We start from the raw sequence: 22,912 nt of genomic DNA on the forward strand, positions 1-22,912 counted from the left end.
TTCATATATTTCCATGCCTTCAATACCAAGGCACACCCCATTATTGGTATTAACTAAGATTCAAAAGGTTTGTTGCAAGCCTTTCAACTGACCAATGGTTCCCCAACTTCATTTAAGAATGGTGGCGTCTGTGATATGCTTGCTGCCAATATTAGTGAAAAATATACCTGGTTACTACAGAAATAACTAGTAACTGTGCACAATAGAATCTATGTTGTTTAACCAGGAAATGCTAATTTCGTTAATCAAAAATGTGCCCATTTTATTATCTGCACAGTGCCATAATAATGGCACCTCTGTACATTTCAAAAATAGTTTTAGTAAAGTTTCCATTGTGAATGTCCGTTGTACTTGTTGGAAATTTCCAAAAAAAATACATTCAGTCATAATAAAATGCGCACATCTTAATTAGAAATTCAAAGTGTGAAGAGGCAAAAGGATACTAAGGAGTCAGCCAAGGAGTGAGAGGTAAGATGGGAGGGATAAAACAGAAGGAGAGTGACATGAACAGGAAGGAAATAGTAAACGGTGGATGGCATGAGCAATAAGTGTGCAAAACTGGTAATGAATGGAACAAGGAGCCATGTGGGTAGAGGGTATGAGCAAGCAGAGATTGGACAGGAGGTAGATTGTAGTTGCAGGGTAGAGCAGAGGATGAGGAAGTGGTAGGGAGGCAGGCAAGGTATCTAGAGGAGAAAAAAACAAATGGGTGAACAGAAATTCAAAATTGAAGAAAAAGTGAAGGAGAAGTAAAGAGAAGGTAAAATAAGATGGAATAATGGAGATGGGGATCAAGAGGGGGAGGGGAACTGAGGAATAAATAAAGCAAAATGGCATAGACAAAAAACTAGAAGAGAAGTTGAGATGAAGAGGGTTGGGATGGGAGAGACACCATAGTGAATGGGTATGCACCTCTGCCATGAGTGCCCAACTGCGTGTGAAACTGGTATCTGTACTTTTATTTTGATCCTAGCCAAATTAGCACGCGTGCCTAGGCATGTCCTCGACAAAGTGAGGTCCAGAATCTATTCTTTGACCAACTTGGGCGCAGCAAGCACGCTCTCATGCAAGGTGGCTGACTACTGTCCCTACATGGATACACCATGTAATGTGCAGGTGGCAGAATACAGAGATTTGTGAATTTATGGTGCGATTAGACAATTTTTTTGTGTCAGTCAGCGTGCAGCGTGCTGACCCCTCTTAAGTAAAGTTCTGCTATTATGTGAAACCCAAAACACAGATGTTCTTTGTGCATCTGGCCCCTGGTCTGTAAACATATTCGCCAATCTTAGACGATTGCCTCACGCTGTTGGGTAGAAATGAATGACAAAGCGCTCTATGCAGCCATAAGGAATGTGTGGTGCTGTTTTTCCCGCATCCCCTGCCCCGATGGGACACAAGAGATGAAACAAAGGGGAACACTTGCTTGTTAATTCAAAAACTGCTATTCTTACATTAGGATGCGGCTAGACTGGACAGCATACCCTGGCTCTCTCTGTTACTGGCAACTATGAGCAGACCTGATACAGCTTTCCCTTACCAAAGGGTAATAAGCAAAGTGGCTGGGCAAATGCATCACAAGAATCTGGTAACACACTCCTAAATTGACCATGCTCCCATTTCTAACTATAGTTATTTTATAGACCCCCTGCAGCACAGCTTGGTATTAATGACATCAACAAGGTATACTGGGCCAGATGTATCATCACAACCCTTTGCGATTCGGAAATAGCGATTTTTAAGAAATCGCTATTTCCGACTCGCAAAGTGCCATGTATCACATTTGCGAATCGATAATAGCTATTTCTTAACAATCGCAAATGATATTACCGATTCGCAAATTGCGATACCGGCCCCATTCGCAGCTATGGGCCTGTTGGCCCATATGTGCAAATTTTATTGCATTTCCAAAATTGTGATTTCTGAAACAGAAATCTCAATTTTGGAAATGCAAAACCCCAGGGTGCTCGGGGGCTAAGGCCCCCTCTGCTGCACCCCAAAAGTTTTTGGGGGAACATGTAAGGTGCACACATGCCAAAAGGGCATGTGTGCTTTACATATACAATTTAAAAATGCATTTTAAATGCATTTTTAAATTTTGCACATGGTTACCACCAAGTTCAACTTGGTGGTAATTAGCGATTCCTAAATGCCAAAATCGCATTTAGGAATTGCTTCGTACATGTGCTAAGAAATAGCAAATAAGGAATCCTTATTTGCGATTTCTAATTTAGAGAGTCGCAATTTGCGACTCTCTAAACAGGGTCGCAATTTTAAGGAATCGCTATTTTAGCGATTCCTTAAAATTGCGTTCAGAATGTATTTCATACATTCTGAAACGGCATTTTGCATTCGCAAACGGGCATTTGCACCGTTTGCGAATGCAAAATGCTTTCATACATCTGGCCCATTGTTAACAAACCCAAGGCTTCAAAGTCTACTGTGCTCGCAAAGGGTCTTGCTTCAGGTCACTTGCCATCCCTCACCAAGGACAGAAATAATATGCCATGACTTATCTCCAACAGCACAAAAGTATGACGGAAGAAGTGCTGAAACCTTTCAAACACTCACCCACAGTCACAGATCTGTGTTTAATCCATTGTTCTTTTGCTCACCATGCCATCCCAGTTTGGACCCATCCATATGCAAATCAGTCTTGACCCTGTTCCCCATGGAAACGGTCCTGTCCGAACTGCAGGCCATGTCCTCCCTGGAGCGGACATAAGCATCCTTGGACTGGTTTCAGGATATCACTCTTCATCTGCCAGGCTAGCTAGAATCCAGTGAGCATGGGACCCATGTCTGGGCATACTCTTCCAACTTAGGGCAACTTTAGCAACACAAAAGGATGATGGACGGAGTGCTGAAACTTTTCAAACACTCACCCCAAGTCACAGATCTAGGTTCAATCCATTGTTCTTTTGCTCACCATGCCACCCAAGTTTGGCCCCAGCCATATGCAAATCAGTCTTGACCCTGTTCCCCATGGGAACAGTCCAGCCCAAACTGCCAAGCCAGGTCCTCCCTGAACTGGAAGCATCCTGGGACCGGTTCTTGGTTTGGTTCAAGAGGCGACTTTATAATTCACTAATTTTCATGAACCCTGCCCTCTCCTACTCAGGCCTAGACCTCCTCATATACTGATATATTTAACACTGCATGAGGAAATAAATGTGGGATAGGCGGAAGGCACCCACAAGTGTGTTTTGGACTTCATTACTCACTTCCTTAGGGGATGGAGCATCATATCAGGGGCAATGTTTCCTTGCAAAAGAGGTAGAGTTGGAGCAGTATGAAGGGTTATGCTGTGACAATGCAACTGCTTTCAGACTAATGCTGCTGCATTCATCGGATGATGTCCAAATAGAGTGATATATGGACGTTTGGAACCACTGAAGCAATATGTGAGGAAATTAATTTCCACACGAAAACTACGATGACCGTAACTCATTGGGATTTTAGATTTTGTACTGTCAATTGCAGTCCTGGAAGCAATTGTTATTTAGCTGAGCAACCGCAAAACGTACAACTACAAAGTTTATGAAGCTGTGGGAGGGAAAAAAGAGAGGAAGAGTTATTAAAACCAAAAAGCACTTACAAGTAATTAGTGCTGGTATTTAGATTTTCTGCAATATAAGAATTTTCATCCTCTTTATGCTGATTGGCTAAGGTAGATATGAGTTATATGATAATTAACATGTTAACAGTATATGTACTCATTAAATATGACTTTATTCTCAACTTAATAAAATCTTACTAAAAAGAACCAACCTGGAAACTCGTTAGATTTAAATACGACTGTAAAAAACTCAAATTATTTTAGCTATATAAATTGTTTCATGAATCAGCGAGCGGCTTAGCTGGTTCTGTGCATCTGTCATGCAAAGCCAAACAAAAGAGATTATTTAAAAAAGATTCACACATACGTTTTTAACATTTGGGATTTTGAAGGTAGCTAATCACAGTCGCGGCTTGCTGGGGTACAAGGTGCGGCGGGAATGGGGATGTGGGAATATTAATAAAAAATTTAAAAATGTTTCAAAAAACCTTACCTCCGCTACGCGCCACCGCTACTCCATCTCCTCAGCAGGCAGGCACAGGCTCCCAGCCTGCCCTCCGGCCAATCCTGATGCTGCTGAGAGCAGCATTAGGATTGGCTGGGAGCGCCCAGCCAGGGCGCTCCCAGGCAGACTTGGGAGCCTGTGCCTGCTCTCTCCATCCCAGCAACACAGTGCCGGGCTGGAGAGAGCACAGTGCACAGGTGTGTTTGGCGGGGCAGAGACGGTCATCCAAACATACATGCGCACTGAGGGGAGTGCTCTGTGCACTCCCCACCATGGCTGCCATCCCCAATGCCCTGCCCCTTTTACTACAAAACAATAATAAACACAGTTTATTATCGTTTTGTAGTAAAAGGTTTGCAGCTCCTGCTGCTGGCGGGGGGAGAGGGGGGCTAGTCGACTGATGCAAAAGGCAACAGGGAGATGCACTGTCCTTGCAGCCTGTATACCACATCTTGTGCTATCTTTGTAAGCATATGCCATCTGCATTAAGGCAACATTTTATCTTACATTAAAGCTTGAAATAATTACATCTGTTGAGTCGAAAACAGGCTTAAAAGCCTCATTAATTTTCTGTGCAAGGGGACGTGCAATTATAAACTACATTTAAAATAGGTAAAGGCAAAAGACTTTTGTAAAATGACAAAGCCGCATTTCTGTTACGGAGGCGGTACATTGAAATGAAAAGCTCAGATTTCTATAATTCTGAAGAAAAAAACCCATTTAAGATGATATTTCAAAGCAAATGCAGCTTTCTTTTTTTAGCCGCGACTCAGACTCGGAAGGACTCGGATAAACTGGGCAGTTTCAACCTTTGTTTCAATTGAGAGTGATGTCTCTCCCAAAACTCTTTGCACTGACACAGAACAAGCCATCACCCATTTTGTACGGGGCGGTGATAGACCAAGATTAAAGAGTTCCAAACTACACACAGCATCAGAGGAAGGAGGCCTCCACCCACCTTACAATGAAAGCTATTGGCTGGCGCAGCAGCCGCCCCACTCAGTCCATGTGATGAATACTCATAGACTGACACCTCTTGGGTCATCATCGAAGGTCATATCCCAACTACAAGGCACGACCTCCCTGTAGGTTACACCAATCAACCCCAAATGACTCCCCTCACCAACCCTATCATACTCACCTCTCTGTTTTCATTGAAAAGGGCACATTAATGATTGAAGATGTCTCATCACACACACATAAGCGCCTTTATGGCGCAATGCACGCATTAAGATAGGAGTAGAAGAAATTACTTAGTCCCTCTGGAAAGCATGTGATATATTATACATTGACCACATCCGAACAAACAGCTCCCCGAAAACTTTCACTGAAATACAGCAGAAATATGGGCTCCACAAAGCACAGAAACGTGGATACCGCCAATGTTCGCACATGCTCGCTGACATACTGGGAGGGACACCATCTCATCTGGAACACTCCCTTATTCCACACTACTGACATACATGGAAGAATTATGAAGGGGTTATTTTTGGGATATATGTCACAACGACTGACCACCATCTATCCCAGGACACATCCTCTGCATTGGAGAGTGGGAAACCATACTAGGTGACTGTAAAAGGGTCTAGGGAATCTTGCCTGGAGTACAGCTTCTTTAAGATCCTTTACTGATGGCAGTGGTCATCAGCTAAGCTGTACAGGGCTAAACTTTGCAGTGACTCCTGATGTAGGAGGTGTAGAGAACAGGACAGAGACAGTGTACACATCTTGTGGGATTCTAAGAATCTGGATGGGTATTGGTGTCAGCTCTGGGAATATCTGAAAGCTGATCTCCATGCGCCCTTTGCTTTAATCCCCCATCTAGTGCTGCCGTATGTCTCAGATTTATCTACTCTTAGAATCCACATAAACAGATGTTTGGCTACTGACTTGGGCAGTAAATTGCGTATCCTATGCCGCGGGAAGATAAAGATAATCCTAACATTCCAGAATTGAATGAAGTGGTGGAATTTGAAAACCTGACGATAAACTACAGTCACTTCAATACATTTATGGGGCTTTTTTTAAAAGCTGCACAGGGTATGGAATCGTTTCCTATTTAGCATGATTGTGCAGGTTTTCTTGAATGTTATGCCCTGGGGATGTTCCGTTATTCGCACCTTCACCCTAATGGGAATGCGGGCCCAAGGTGAACTGAATTGCATCACAAACATCTCCTTGTTAAGGGATACTACTTTATCACTGCTTTACCATTTCCCGCCTGCAGTTTTCTACAGTGTTCCGTGTCCATGGTGGGGGTGGATTACCCTTTTGGTCAATTAAATCCAACTTCTTTTGAGGTGATGACATTTTTCAATAACGTTTTGCACAGCCTTAATACTTACTGTTGTGTTATTAGATAGAGTAATAAATACATGTGATACAAAAGGCAGTTATGCAAGATTACTGTGACTCCCATCAGGGGCCTACAAATCCTATTCAGCTACCAGTCAATCTACAATGTCCCCTTGGCTTCGTGCTCCATAGAGTGTATCAAACTCCATCTATATATAAACTGCAATAAGACCAATATCATGATATTTGGCCATCATGTAATAAAATTATGGCAGACAAACAGCTCCCTTGACCTTTCTCTATTCTTATCGCCTTCTACATATTGTCAATTCTGTGCCTTGGGCATAAATGAAGGGGTCCAGAGATAAGGTCTGTAGTGTATTCGAAGCACTTTAATGTAAAGTTGGGAGCCATTTCTCTTGGCTCCATGATCCAAGTGTACAAAGAGATGCTCTGCATGGGGCAAGCGTGGTTTCAAAAATCAACCTGCTTTTTTTCAAAAGCTTGAAGGTATCCATCAATAAAGCGTTCTGAGGTTGAGTCAAAGCCTTTGTTTCGAGAAGACCCTTAAATTGAGTTCTGCAATGCTTTTGCCTTGCAAAAATCTTTAGTATTTCTTTGCCAGGTGTTTCATCTTCTATTCCTCTTCTAGACTAAAACGATCTGGCTGTGACCAGTGAAGGAACTTCAAAGGTGTAGTCAAACACCTGGTTAAAAAAAAGTAAGCAGACCAACCAGAATAGACCCTATACATATTAGTTCCATCCAAAAATATTTGTGCTTCTTGCCTTGCCCTGTACATCAGAGACGTTTACAATCTTTAGGTTGTAATGCAATTGAGTGTGGTTAGTGTGTTTTCCCATCCTCTCTGATATAATTTCTGTAATGGGCTCTTTAGGGGTCCCCAACAAGAGAGATGCGTACTCCTTCCCTAATTGAAACTTATGGAATGTGTTTGTCATATTATATGCATGAAACATGAATAAACTAATCTATGTTTCTATGGTGTGAACTAGCAGAGGCTTAGAGTTTAGCTGCTCCTAAATGGTTTAACAACTCCACTTCCCAGTTGTAAAATTGTGAGAAAGTAGCCTCTTTCTAGCCTTGTTACCCCCACTTTTGGCCTGTTTGTGAGTGTATGTCAGGGTGTTTCCACTGTCTCACTGGGACCCTGCTAGCCAGGGCCCAGTGCTCATAGTGAAAACCCTATGTTGTCAGTATGTTTGTTATGTGTCACTGGGACCCTGCTAGCCAGGACCCCAGTGCTCATATGTTTGTGGCCTATATGTTCCCTGTGTGATGCCTAACTGTCTCACTGAGGCTCTGCTGACCAGAACCTCAGTGGTTATGCTCTCTCTGCTTTCCAAATTTGTCACTAACATGCTAGTGACTAAATTTACCAATTCACATTGGCATACTGGTACACCCATATAATTCCCTAGTATATGGTACTGAGGTACCCAGGGTATTGGGGTTCCAGGAGATCCCTATGGGCTGCAGCATTTCTTTTGCCACCCATAGGGAGCTCTGACAATTCTTACACAGGCCTGCCAGTGCAGCCTGAGTGAAATAACGTCCACGTTATTTCACAGCCATTTACCACTGCACTTAAGTAACTTATAAGTCACCTATATGTCTAACCCTCACCTGGTGAAGGTTGGGTGCAAAGTTACTTAGTGTGTGGGCACCCTGGCACTAGCCAAGGTGCCCCCACATCGTTCAGGACAAATTCCCCGGACTTTGTGAGTGCGGGGACACCATTACACGTGTGCACTATACATAGGTCACTACCTATGTATAGCGTCACAATGGTAACTCCGAACATGGCCATGTAACATGTCTAAGATCATGGAATTGTCCCCCCAATGCCATTCTGGCATTGGGGGGACAATTCCATGATCCCCCGGGTCTCTAGCACAGAACCCGGGTACTGCCAAACTGCCTTTTCAGGGTTTGCACTACAGCTGCTGCAACCCCTCAGACAGGTTTCTGCCCCCCTGGGGTCCAGGCAGCCCTGGCCCAGGAAGGCAGAACAAAGGATTTCCTCTGAGAGAGGGTGTTACACCCTCTCCCTTTGGAAATAGGTGTGAAGGCTGGGGAGGAGTAGCCTCCCCCAGCCTCTGGAAATGCTTTGATGGGCACAGATGGTGCCCATCTCTGCATAAGCCAGTCTACACCGGTTCAGGGATCCCCCAGCCCTGCTCTGGTGCGAAACTGGACAAAGGAAATGGGAGTGACCACTCCCCTGACCTGCACCTCCCAGGGGAGGTGCCCAGAGCTCCTCCAGTGTGTCCCAGACCTCTGCCATCTTGGAAACAGAGGTGTTTGTGGCACACTGGACTGCTCTGAGTGGCCAGTGCCAGCAGGTGACGTCAGAGGCTCCTTCTGATAGGCTCTTACCTCTCTTGGTAGCCAATCCTCCTTCCTAGGTAGCCAAACCTCCTTTTCTGGCTATTTAGGGTCTCTGCTTTGGGGATCTCACGAGATAACGAATGCAAGAGCTCATCAGAGTTCCTCTGCATCTCCCTCTTCACCTTCTGCCAAAGGATCGACCGCTGACTGCTCAGGACGCCAGCAAAACCGCAACAAAGTAGCAAGACGACTACTAGCAAGCTTGTATCGCTTCATCCGGCTGGCTTTCTCGACTGTTTCCAGGTGGTGCATGCTCTGGGGGTAGCCTGCCTCCTCTCTGCACCAGGAGCTCTGAAGAAATCTCCCGTGGGTCAACGGAATCTTCCCCCTGCAACCGCAGGCACCAAAAGACTGCATCACCGGTCCTCTGGGTCCCCTCTCAGCACGACGAGCGTGGTCCCTGGAACTCAGCAACTCTGTCCAAGTGACTCCCACAGTCCAGTGACTCTTCAGTCCAAGTTTGGTGGAGGTAAGTCCTTGCCTCCCCACGCTAGACTGCATTGCTGGGAACCACGTGATTTGCAGCTGCTCTGGCTCCTGTGCACTCTTCCAGGATTTCCTTTGTGCACAACCAAGCCTGGGTCCCCGGCACTCTAACCTGCAGCGCACAACCTTCTGAGTTGTCCTCCGGCGTCGTGGGACTCCCTTTTGTGACTTCGCGTGGACTCCGGTTCACTCTTCTTCTAAGTGCCTGTTCAGGTACTTCTGCGGGTGCTGCCTGCTTCTGTGAGGGCTCCCTGACTTGCTGGGCACCCCCTCTGTCTCCTCATCCAAGTGTTGACATCCTGGTCCCTCCTGGGCCACAGCAGCATCCAAAAACCCTAACCGCGACCCTTGCAGCTAGCAAGGCTTGTTTGCGGTCTTTCTGCATGGGAACACCTCTGCAAGCTTCTTCACGACATGGGACATCCATCCTCCAAAGGGGAAGTTCCTAGTCCTCTTCGTTCTTGCAGAACACCAAGCTTCTTCCATCCGGTGGCAGCTTCCTTGCACCCTCAGCTGGCATTTCCTGGGCTCCTGCCCACTCTCGACACGGTCGCGAATCTTGGACTTGGTCCCCTTGTCTTACAGGCACTCAGGTCCGGAAATCCACTGTTGTTGCATTGCTGGTGTTTGTTCTTCCTGCAGAAACCCCCTATCACGACTTCTGTACTCTCTGGGGGTAGTAGGTGTACTTTACACCTACCTTTCAGGGTATTGGGGTGGGCTACTTTTTCTAACCCTCACTGTTTTCTTACAGTCCCAGCGACCCTCTACAAGCTCACATAGGTTTGGGGTCCATTCGTGGTTCGCATTCCACTTTTGGAGAATATGGTTTGTGTTGCCCCTATACCTATGTGCTCCTATTGCAATATATTGTAATTTGACATTGCTTGCATTACTTTTCTTGCTATTACCTGCATAATTGTGGTTTGTGTACATATATCTTGTGTATATATCTTATCCTCATACTGAGGGTACTCACTGATATACTATTGGCATATTGTCATAAAAATAAAGTACCTTTATTTTTAGTAACTCTGTGTATTGTGTTTTCTTATGATATTGTGCATATGACACCAGTAGTATAGTAGGAGCTTTACATGTCTCCTAGTTCAGCCTAAGCTGCTTTGCCATAGCTACCTTCTATCAGTCTAAGCTGCTAGAAACACCTCTTCTACACTAATACGGGATAACTGGACCTGGCACAAGGTGTAAGTACCTCTGGTACCCACTACAAGCCAGGCCAGCCTCCTACAAAAATGCAATACAGAAAGATTCTTCAGAGCAAAGTCAAGGATTGATCAACCTGTCTATGTAGTAGTAAGGGTACCACCAGAAACCTCAAAAAAGAGGAGGGGACAACGCATGATCCTGGCGAGTCCTGTGGGAAAACAGACTGAACTAGATTGTGACTATTTAAAAAGAGCTTTGGTGAAGAAGAAGTAACTACAAGAAGTGTGTAAGGCGCTTGTATTGCTGGGGTACAGGTCTCTAGCCTTTCCTCATGACAACTTACAGAAGACTTTCCTGTTTGCACGAAAGAGTGTGGACACTAGGAACTGAAATTCTCTGAATGTGCCTGAGCATGGGAGTAGCATTATTGATCCTATTTCTGGGAGGAGAAAAATGTGGGGCAGTTTGGGAGTAAAAGTTAAGATGTGGTTCAGTGATAGGGTGCAGGGAGAATGCAAAAAATAGTATGAATGTGTCGGAATGTGCGACTAGATTAGGGTTGAATCACTCTTCACTGATGCTATGTTCACTCTGCATATATCTCCTACAATTCGTTCACCTCTGTTGGTGGTATATGCACGCATTTTGTTCAGTTATTGGAAACATTGGTTGTAAAGTCCATTCATACATTTGGATTGTAGGCAGACATATGTGTTTTTGGTACACCTAATAAAAATAGTTCAATCCATGAAGTCAGTATCTAAAGATAAAATTTACAGATATTAATTGTAATCAATTCCCTTTTGATTTAAGTAAAATTTTGAATGTTGAGCAGCACATGTACCTATTTTAGCAATATTTCAGTCAACAAGCTGGATTGAGTGAAAAATCTCCTGTGCACAGAGGAGTATTAAAGCCTACATGTCAAAAGCACAAACTGACAGATTGTAAAAATATATGAACGCACAATAAATGAACGCATATTTACTCAGAACTGAAGTCCAAATTTGGGTATATACACATAAAAATCCAATAAAACATGCTTCCCTCTGAAGCAAATTGGGAGACGCCTAGAGCATCTCAGCTTTATACCAGCTCTCACAAACTGTAGTCATAGAGATTTGCACGGGGAAGGCATGGGGGTGGCTGATCAGCAGAGCTTTTGACCAGAACTCCAGCATCTTGGGAGGACAATGTAAACTTTGTAGGAAGGACAACATTCTTCTTGAAACTGGGTCATTTAGCAAAGAAAAAAAAACCTCTTGAACACTCCTTTTCCGAGGGTGCACCTAGGGAGTAGAAATCAATCCAATTCCACTAGACATTAGGACATTTCCATCCTATTTAAAACCCTGCTATTTCACCAACATTTTCAGTAATTAAAGTTCCCCTCCTTTCTGATGGAATTTCTGTAATGTATTCTGTTTAATCCCATTGTGTAGATTTTATCCTGATGGTCAACTTAAGTAAATGTTTTACATCAAACTGTGACACAGTTTGCATTTTTATTACATTTTTATATGCTATATGTCACACAAAGGGTAATAATCTTTATTGTATACGTTTAGTTAAAACCATTACAATTTTTCAAGACTATTTTTTTTTAAAACAAGATACGCCTCTAAGCATAAAAGAAAACACACAAAGAGTACAACTAGTAATTGCTCATTAAAACAATCATCATCAGAGTTGCATCACACCACAATCACTAACGTGTGGGAGATGCACACAGAGTATCTAAAAGCCTACCCTGCTTCTGAAAAACTAAAACAAATCACAAAGTACCAGTGCAAAAAATGAAGTAGCAGACTGGCCATTAAGAGGGTATCCTGAGGGCAAGAGAAGTTGAGCTAGTCCTAGTGAGGAGGAACCAAGTGTGGAGGCTGAACCCCTCGTGAGGACTCATGCAGTAGACAATACTGTGGGCTAAGATAAATATACCAATGCTATATAATTTTGACATATAAAGAAATCAAAGTGCTAGCACAAAAGGGAACCTGATAAAAGTTATGGGAACATCAGCACATTAGGTGGAAGGTACAATTGGTCGGATCTACCTAGCAAAAGGACCATTTTGTGCGATTTACAAGAAAACACCACACTGGTGTATTAATGAGAGCATAAGTCTCGCAGGTTCTGGTGTAGAAAATATAGTGGCAGGTTATTCATTAAAACAATCATCGGCCGAATACCATTACACTGATATCACTGACACAAATACGAAGTGTATAAACACTGTCTTAGACGCCAACATTGGTTCTGAAAAAGGAAGTAACTCACAAAGTGCAGGTTTAATAAAGGAGCAGCAAATCAGTCATTAGATGGGTGACCTGGGGGCATGGGGAGTTGGGCTACACCTGCTGTGGGTGTGCCAAGGATGGAAGCAGGACCCCCCAGCGAAAACCCTGGACCACTAAACATGTTGAGTGCAAGAGAGACAAATTTGGTCAGCAGGATATTTAAGGAAGTGTTGTCTGGATTGAGAGAAGAGGTAATTGCCAGCCAGCAAGTACAAACTCCCAATTTGTTCCACTCTTGCCGTAGTCTAACTTTGCGCTCACCCAACAAAGCCGGACAGAGGCACACTACATGTTTGAGAGATTTTTCACAATGGCCACAGCCCCTACAGGAGGTTCCCTCCATAGATCGACAACAGCAGACAAGGTGCTTCAAGAACAGTCACTCTCCCAGCCTAAGGGCCATAAATCTTGCCTTCAAATGATTAGACTACGTGCAGGCCAGATAGGGCGAGGGTGATGCTGGCTGGTACGTATTGATGACTGCCCAGGCATGCTTACACTTGGCTAAAATGGCTCTGTCAGAGTGGTATGACTAGAGACGGTCACATTTTTTGATATCCAATTTAAATACTGATTGACTCTGATTGGTGGCCTAAAATTCATTCAAGAGGTGCTGACAGTCCTTGAGGAACCGATGATGCATGTGGCTTGGACCACTAGTACTAATTACAGGCCATAGAAATGCCTGGCATAGGTTAAGATCAGCACCACCCGCTGATCGGGAAGGCCCAGTTCCAATCTAGTTTGAGCAGCAGATGAAGACTTTGGCAGCCGGAGGACACATTTGTATATCCTTATAATGAGTTTGTTTAATAAACTGCTATCCTTGTCCAGTAGGATTTTGCTGCTGTAAGTCGTGAGGTGGATGTTTTGGCCCTAATAACTTCCAACAGGGGACATAAGCTAGGGCCCAGTATTGATTTTGATGGTTTTGATAATGTCACCTGGAGGGTCAGGGCTTCAAATTCCTTCCGTTGCCTTACAGAGGGACTCCTAGCATCAATGTGTACCCCCAAGTACTTAAGTCATTCTTCCACCACAATCTTGTTACCATTGTAAAAGCAGCCGTCCCCTAGTACTTTTTCCTTACAAAAGTAACTACCTTTATTTTCTTCAGGCTAACCTCAAAGTTATTAATGACTGTGTAGGTGTAAAGCTGGTTAAGCAGGTGTTGAAGCCCTACTCTTGTGGAACTGAATAGAGCGTGGGGGGATGGCTGTGGATGGAGTCATGGGATTGTGATCAATCAGGTTGAAATGTAGGTGGGCTAACGCGCACCCCTGCTTTACACCTGTGAACGGGGATTTTTCTGGATGGACAGATGCCATCCCTTAGTTTGATGCAAATCCAGGTGTTGGTGTGTAGATGGATTATGGGCTCCAGGAGTTTAGAGGGGATTCCCCTCTTCTTCAGATTTGACCAGAGGGCCCCCCTTGAAACACGGTTAAACGCCATCTTAAAGTCAACAAAAACAGCAGTGCAGTAGGGAGTGTGAAGAGGTTGTCTTATCCATCAGTAGTGATATTGCTAACAAGTTGGTTGATGTGCTAGATTTTGCTGTAAAACCTGTTTGATGTCTAGGGATAAGCCCATTTGACCTCCACCTCCCCCCACAGGAATATGTCCTTCAGGAGATGACTGGCATAATATTTCGCTCACTATCAAAGAGCGCAATTAACCTATAGTTACCCAGGTCTGATCGGGAGCCCTCTTCGTTGTTGTTGATGGGGTGAATTAAAGCCTCATGCCATGAATATGGAATAGTTCAGCTCCTCAGGCAGTAATCAAAGAGCGCAGTGAACCACCCGGCCCATAACGGAATGTCCTGCTTAAAAGGGACTGAGGCAGGACAGTGGGTCCAGGGCCTCATCTGTCCTTGCCTTCGATATTACATGATCAAACCAACTTATCAGGAAGAGCGTATCCTTAACTGGAGAGAGCAATCAATCTCAAACTTGGGGCGGGGCTTGAGTGGAGCTTGTATTTGGACTTTGAGGGCCCCTGCCCGACAAACAGTCTTCAACGCTGCTTGTCAAAAAGTGCATAACCAAGGAAGATACCCTTTCTGATTCCGAGACAACTCCCCCCCCCCCCCCCCCCCGTTCCGTTCATTTGCCTGTTCACCAAAGCCAAAAAGTTCTGCAATTAGAGTTCTTACTTGCACATAAGAGGATTGAACAGGAGTGTTGCAGGCGCTTTCACTTCTCTACAAAAATTGTCTTCCTATAGGTTTTCTGTGAAAGCTTAAACATATCAATCAACTCCTTTACTCTAAGATTCTCCCATACGCCCCTTGAGGCCTTGTTACAGTCTTTCTTTTATCCTGAATTGTCTCTGAGACAGCGATTAGTTTAGAAGAGCTATGCCATCGAACGGGTCGTAGAAATTTAGCAAGCAATCGGGTGATGAAACTCATCCCTTCTAGTATCGGGGACCCGTTGCACGCGCTAGCTTCTGCCAGGCGCTGTGTACATTCTGCCATGATGAGGTCAATCACAGTAGCACTCCATTTCAGTCGCATAATGCTCTCGGTATATATTCCTTTCCGAGTAACACTGGCCAGGGCATGATGGGATAAACTGGAGTTTATCATGATGCTTTGGGGACTGTGATCACTCTCTGTGCGTGGGATGATGCAGTAACTTTCTACGGAAGAGAGCATTTCTGTGTTACAGAAGGTATCATCTAAATCAGAGCAAATTTTTCCATCAGTTTTTGATCAGTTGGGTGGTATATCTTGTAGATATCAAACATACAGCACTTTATAGCCCACTATGTTCAGTTGCAGAACCAGGAATTCACTTACCGGGCTTTCTGAACAGTCCCTTGGCTTAGAGTATGAAACGTATCCTTTATATAGTGCCTAGCAAACTGTTAAGACTTGTCATTGCTATATAAAAGTGCTAATAAATAAATTATTAAATCTATAAATATAAATGAAAAATAAGCTGTCATAGAGCTAATAGTTGTAAATTTCATTTGAAAATGAAGCCTTCTCAAGGCATCTTCATAATCGCTCAACATAAATGTTTATGGATATGGTAAAAGATGGCCGTGTAAAGCTGGGATGGAAAACACATGATGGGGTCAGTCAGGCTCAGTGGATAGGCAGAAAAAGGTGAAATCAATTAATTTATAGATTCTCTTTTTTATTTCAAAGAAAGCTAAAAACAAATAAGGAAAAAAACGTAGTACCTTGAGTGGGTTCTTGAATGTGCTTTTCTTGCAACATTTAACTTCAGATGGCGGTTGGGGTAATATGGTCTGCCAACCAAGTTTACTTCTTAATCTTAAAATGTGTTTCATCACATCGTCGGCTTCTGGTTCTGGTACACAAAAACAAATTCATGCAGATAAATGAATCATAGTAAAATGACAGTAGGATACTTATACTCATTAAATTCCAAATCTGCTCCATCCAAGACAGTAAGGTTACTGACATCAGTGAGGCATATGCAGAATCGTAATTGACCTTCTGCTTAGTAACCAATGGCATCCCCCCATCTTTTGGTAATTTATACACAGCATCACTGGTGACAAGATAAACTTCAAAAACAATATTAAACCGTTAGGTGTATTTTGAATTCCTACTCAGACTCAGGGCCTCATTATTCATTACGAGTCTGGCGGTCTTAAGTCCACCAGACTCACAGTTGCAGTCGGACCACCGCACTCCTGGCGGTCCGACCACCAGATTACGACCCTGGTGGTTGGACTGCCAGGGGGCCGCCTCCACTGCCAAGAACATGGTTCCTGATGGGGTGGCAGTGGCCTTAGTCATGGTCAGCCAAGGCGGTGCTGAGTTTAGTGCTGCTGTGCTAATCACGAGCCCTCTTTGCGCCAGCCTTTTCATGGCGGTTTCCCGCCATGAAAAGACTGGGGGAATGCTGGTGCTGGGGGCCCCCCTGCCAGCACAATCGGAATGCGCACTGTTTGCACTGCAGACAGTGCGCTTTCTGAGGGTGCAGGTGTGCCATGGCAGCTTTCACCCCGCTGCTTTGGCGGTCGGATAATTCCGACCACCAAAGTCGTAATGAGGCCCTTAGATTTAAGCGTAAAGGGGAAGTCCACAATAGCTGAAAAACAAAAATGTTCCCTTGCAGTTTAGCTGTTTACAGTGGGGACATACAGTGCCCATATGGATCTGTAAGAAATCTGAAAATGCACCAATGAGTTAATTTATGACCTTAGTAGTGTACTTTTATGACAATTCATGCCAGACCAAATTTAGAAAAAAGATTTAAAATTCACAAATTCACGAGTTTGCACAGGATTGTGGCAGGCACGATTGTATTTTCAGAAATGCTACATCTCTGATTCAAATTGTAGAAGGGGCACAATTGTGTGGTTTCTTCTCCATTCGATGATGGAGACATGCTGCTTCTGGTGGATGATCCCTGAAAGTAACAGACTTAGGTAACCTAGTGGGATACCACTGAGTCTAATTAGAACTAGCCTGGTGTTCATACACCTACATTTCCTAGTTACGGGCAAACTGACGCTATTCTACCGGTGGGAAAATATACCCAGTAAAATCATTTTGAAATTGGGAAACAAGTGCAGACCATCCAGAGGTGGTGGTAAATGAGAGCATTTTTTCCACAAATTGGAAACTGTTTGGAAATTCATGCAAAGGAAGCCATTACCAGGAGAAAAGTAAATTTTCGCATATGCTTCTCTATCTCCAAATTTTGAGAATTCCGAAAAAAATTATCAAGAGGAAAAAAGAGCACAATCTTTTGCAGCCTTATTTGCAAATTCATCTGCACATCCAAGTTGAATTTCATAAATGGATTCCCTCGAATCATTATGGCTTATTTTTTGTGTGAGCAAATCTACACCAAAGTGCCTGTAGTGGTTGGTTTGGCGCATGAATGGTGTTTAAATTGATGAACTTGGACAAACGTTTGATTTTGTGTGCATTCACAAGCTTTGATAGACGCATTCTCACAGTGGATTGTGTTAAAAGTTTACTTCAGTCAACAGCAGGAGTACATTTCTATTCAAGATGAAAATGGGGAATGAATACCCAATTGATAGCAATTCCACTTGTGTTAAAATGTGCACATGCAAATGTACTTGATATGTTTCTGCATGCGATAATGCTTTTGCACAGGAGTAACTTGTTAGGGGGAGTGCAGGGATCCTTTACGGGTTCCATGGTATCCAGAAATGTATTCAAAACATAGACATAAGCCTATGGGAGGATTTTCCCAAATATCTTTTGTGAATTGCACTCTTAGTTATTTCTGATAATGTGGTGATGGCACATAGGGGCCTATTCACAAAAGTATATTACGATTTTGAGTAAATCTACATGTGCAATTTACTCTTCCACATTTGAGTAACTTTACTACCTTTGGCTATTCACAAAACTGTAAAGTAAAGTTACTCAAAGAAGTAGGCTTACAACTCTCACCTACAAGTGTAAGTTGCTGCTGAAAAAAAACTGTTTTAAGTCTAGCACTACACAGGGACGACCAGAGGTACTGCAAAGGACTCTCATAGAAAAATTGGAGGTGAGAATACCTTGGGAAATAATGTTAAATTAAATTATTCAAAATAGCTACAAACATAAATAAATATAGTTTAATGTTAAAAATAATATTTAAATCTTGTGAATCTTTTTAACTAATACATATTTTATAATATCTTTAGCATTTAAAACTTAATGTAAAAATACATTACATTAAAATATAAAGTCTCATTGACCACCACCTCTAGATGGTCTGCACTTGTTGTCCAATTTCGAAATGATTTTACTGGGTAGATTTTCCCACCGGTAGACTAGCGTCAGTGTTCCCATAACTTTCATTTTAATTATTTCTATACATCACTTTAAATAATTATTAATGTATAATAAAAAATATTGTTTAACTTTCAGTGGAAATTTATTTTCTAATTTAAGCTTCAGAAAAAATGTAATTGTAGAACTGAAAAAAAATGTCACAGCACTATTAAGGTACTTTCAAAACAACATTTTAATTAAGGTAGATACATTAAACTAAACTAAAATGTTTTCTGATGTTTGAATTCCCATTTTGCTGATGTTTAAATTCCCACCTAAAACATCTTTATTATGTATTTAAAATTGTCAAGTGATGTACAGCATAATTAATGTAATGTAATTATTTTTTTAATTTAATGTATTGTTAGATTACTTTTTAACAACAAAAAAAGTTATCAAAATGTTTCTAATTAAATATGCACTACTTTTAAAATAGAGTTTAGATTAAATTCTATTTATTTATATTTTTAATAACTGAAAATAATTTAATTTAACCCTATTGCCTATGGGGTTTTGTGTTAAGTCCCTAACTCCATTATTTTCTATGAGGCAGATTGCAGTATGCATGGTTGCCCATGTGTGACGTTAAATGTAATTCAGCTCTGAGCTGGAGTAATTTACAAATGTTTTAGGTCCCTTTTTGCTGTAGTAATAATAGAAGTGCAGTTTGTGATTAACTATGGGCTTATTCCTTTGTGGTTAAGTTCACGTCCCTCCCTAAACCCATCCCTGACCCTCCCCATAGCCTCCTTACCTTTTCCTAAATCACCTACCCCTTATTCATAACTAGGGCAACCAGTTTTATGTATTTTTTATTTCCATCTGTATTTATCCATATTATTTTTTTTATCATTTTATCAGTATTAATCCATATTTATTTCGTGTCTTGTGGAAAAATTAAGTGGAAACTAGTATTTTTCTACATTTATCTAACCAATAAATGTACACTCACATAAAACTCCTGACCAGTTTCAATAACAGGACTACCCATAATTATAAACCAATACACTGGCGTGAAAATGTGTACAAACAAAGCTGTTTAAGCCTCATTAGGAACCTTTCTATCTTTTTTGACTCCCTTACCTGTTAATCTGCATAGCTATATGTCTGTAAAAATCAGTAAGATCAGAAAACTAGGAGCCTTATTCATAACTATTCCCAATGTTCCAACCACTCCTCTCTGTAACCCCCACGTTTACTTCTGAAACGTATACCTACATGTGGGGAGTCTCCACAGCCAGGGAGGAGGAGACTCCACAGTCAGGAAGGAGATCTCAGCTGCACATAAAAAAACAGGAGAATGGAGGCGCAAACTCCGCACATAGGCTTGTGAATAGTATTTTATAGTATGTGTTGCAGTACCACAAGATGCACTACAAAATAAAGGGGGTTATTACAACTTTGGAGGAGGTGTTAATCCGTCCCAAATGTGACGGATATACCACCAGCCGTATTACGAGTTCCATAGGATATAATGGACTCGTAATACGGCTGGTGGTATTTCTGTCACTTTACAGTCACTTTTGGGACGGATTAACACCTCCTCCAAAGTTGTAATAACCCCCAAAGTGTGTTAATAGCCCCCATACAGTAGAAGTTTAGAAGCTCATTTCGTGCATGTTTGTACAAAACCAAGAATTTGCACAGAATTAGTTGCAAGTTTCAAGTCATTGTCTTTATTCTACACCTCTGCAGGTGTCTTACCAGAAATGTCCATCTTCTGATTTGATATTATCTCATGCACTGATGCAGTAATGAGCTGCCTTTGATCAACGGTCCTCTCTGCAGAGTATGTCATTTCCAATTTCAATTTTGGAGGACTAGAAAAAAAAATTCAAATTAGGCAGACAACAGAGAAGCTGATTAATTGAACAGAGTGGCATTTCGAAAGAGTAAAATGGACTTTAAAATTCATAATAAGTAAATATAATTAATGTTAAATTATGGCATGTGGGTGAGGCTTACGGTAAAAAACTCACAAATAATATAGCATTTTTATTATCAAATGGGGACAGTGGTGGGGAAAGGACTCAAGATGGTGGCCTTGCCTGATGCCTTATAGTGAGCTACGCTAATCCTCCCAAGTTCCGCACAAACAGCTGGGACCCCACTGGCCACCTCTGAGATTAGGGGGGGAGACCCTGGTTTTGTGGGACAGCCCCATGTCTATTGCCCCAATGTGTGACGGGACGAGTGGGGCAAGGAGCGGGGGTCTCATGATGAGCCTCGACCTCAGTGGAACCATGTGACGACAGGAGAGCTCTAGCAGTGGTGCGGTGATCCTGCAGCAATCAGCAATCGCTTGGCTCATGTGGATCGTAGCCAACTTCTGTAGGCACCTTCCGTTAGCAGACCACATGCCAATAGAGGGGTTGAGGATCTCAGAGAGGAACCAACCAGTCTGGAACCAGAGGTGAATGCTGGGAATGGCCCACAGTGAATGCCTGCACAGATCGGTGAACGCCTGCACAGATCGGTGAACCACCTGGTAAGCAGGGAGAGGAAAGTCCAAGTGAGCTGATTGCGGGACTGCGTTGCTGCTGAAGCCAGGGTGGTCCTGTGCGGGGACACTGAGACAACTGTATGAGGCATGAACACCCAGTAGAAACCCAGATAGCCTGCTGAAACAGGCAGAGAGGCCTGCTTGTGCACGGCCTCGTCTGGATCTGGGTGGGCTCTGAAAACTGGATGTGACCAGAGGCCCTTGCGCTCCTCAGACTAAGACAAGGTAATGCACTAGATGTGGTTTGGGCCCCCGGAAGAACGCATGTGGGTGGAAAAGGTGACAGCCCGGAGTACAAACACTCGCAATTCATTACTGGACCCAGGCTGGGACTCGTGGGCTCTCTTCCAGACCTGCTGCTGTGACCTCTGAGGTCACTGGTGGTGGCCTCTGGGAGACCAGGGCTCTCTGCCAAGTGGGGATGTTGCTTGCTGCCTTGGTGGATGCTGGATTCCTCTGGGTGGTGCACCTTGCGACCCTATTGGTCTGACAAAACGGCTGAACCTGACCACTGCACTGGAGCACCCTGCTTAGAGGACCCAACAAATCGAAGCTGGCAGTGGCCGAATGACCCTCTCTGGTCCTGGTGATCCCCTTGAGGTACACAGGCGGGAGGTCTACTTGTCGGGCCCACAACTAAAGGCTGAGGGACTGGGGCTGAGAAATGCAGCGCCTGATTGTCCACTACGTGGCTGGTCCAAACCAGTTGATATGGGGAAACCCAGATCCAAGCTGGTAGGAGTGCAGCAGAACACAGGTGAACACGCCCACCCTCCACTTCAGTCCTTGGAAGAGATGGATGCCCCACCGGCTTCCATCCACCTTCACCTAAATAAAATTCTCACAGCTACCGCTGACATGAAAGACACTCTTCAACAAGACAATAGTGCAGTATTGGTGGGTTGAGGATTGCTACTAGCGGAACACCGCAGGCTGAATGATTGTGTAAAACTGGTGAAGACCACAATGGAGGAAATCCAACCTGAACATAAAGAATTAGCATGCAGAGTGACCACTCGTGCAGAAACGATGCATGTCCTGGAGGACAGGGCGGATGGCGGGGAGGGCCAGAACCATCACAATAACATCCGAGTGGTGGAACTCCCCGAGGGAACAGAGGGACATGACATGTTCGCCTACCTAGAGAGACGGCTTCAAGAAGAGGTGGCTCCTAACCTGCTCATGCAGTTCTTTTCCCTGGAGTGGGAGCGCACAGAGTGCTGGTCCACCCTCTTGCTCCTGGTCAACCGCCCAGTGGCTAAACGGTTACATTTCCGAGACAGAGACACGATACTCCGGAAGGAATGGACTGCTGGCCCCTTCACAGAAGACAACAGTAAAGTATCTGTCTTCTCTGACTTCACGGTGGCTGTGCAAGCGTAGAGAGCTTCTTTCCTGGAAGTGAAAAAGGTGCTTAGGGAGGAAGACCTGCAGTACTTCCTGATGTTCCCCGCCAGGCTGAGGATCCTGTTGGATGGCGCAATGCTCTTCTGAGATGACCCGGGGGTGGAGTGGGAGTGGATCGACGCATACAAAGTGGGCACCTCGCTGCCAACAGCCAGAAGCTGCCCGGTGGCCCCGAGAAACAGAGCAAGGAAACGCTCGAGAAAGTCGACTGAGAAATTTAACTTTCAATTAGGCAACAATATCCCGAACTGAACAGGAGCAAGCAGCTGAGCTCCAGGCCATTGCCGCGCTTGCCCCGATGAGAGAATCAGACGTGGGCTCAGGCCCACCTTTGGATAAAAAATCTGAGATTTCGGACTCTGGGTTTTCTCTGACAGATGGCCCAACACTTCCTGTTGTGACTCCAGAGTCAGTGGATGAACTAGGCTAATGGACTCAAAGGGAACTGGAGATGGAGGCTCCTCATCTGTGGGGAACATATGGAGAG

At 43.7% G+C, this 22,912-nt stretch overlaps 1 protein-coding gene across 1 annotated transcript in view; it reads right to left on the bottom strand.

Moving 5' to 3' along the window:
• Window positions 1-22,912, bottom strand: part of DNAH14 (dynein axonemal heavy chain 14) — a 923,784-nt gene that overhangs the window by 845,185 nt on the left and 55,687 nt on the right. Inside the window, exons 4-5 of the mRNA XM_069236199.1 lie at window positions 20,220-20,335; window positions 15,923-16,053 (exon numbers count right to left, since the gene is read on the bottom strand). Of these exons, the coding sequence (XP_069092300.1) occupies window positions 15,923-16,053; window positions 20,220-20,335 (247 nt within the window). The remainder of the gene's footprint in view (window positions 1-15,922; window positions 16,054-20,219; window positions 20,336-22,912) is intronic.

Source organism: Pleurodeles waltl, chromosome 5 (genome assembly GCF_031143425.1).
Source record: "Pleurodeles waltl isolate 20211129_DDA chromosome 5, aPleWal1.hap1.20221129, whole genome shotgun sequence".
NCBI classification, from domain to species: Eukaryota; Metazoa; Chordata; class Amphibia; order Caudata; family Salamandridae; genus Pleurodeles; species Pleurodeles waltl.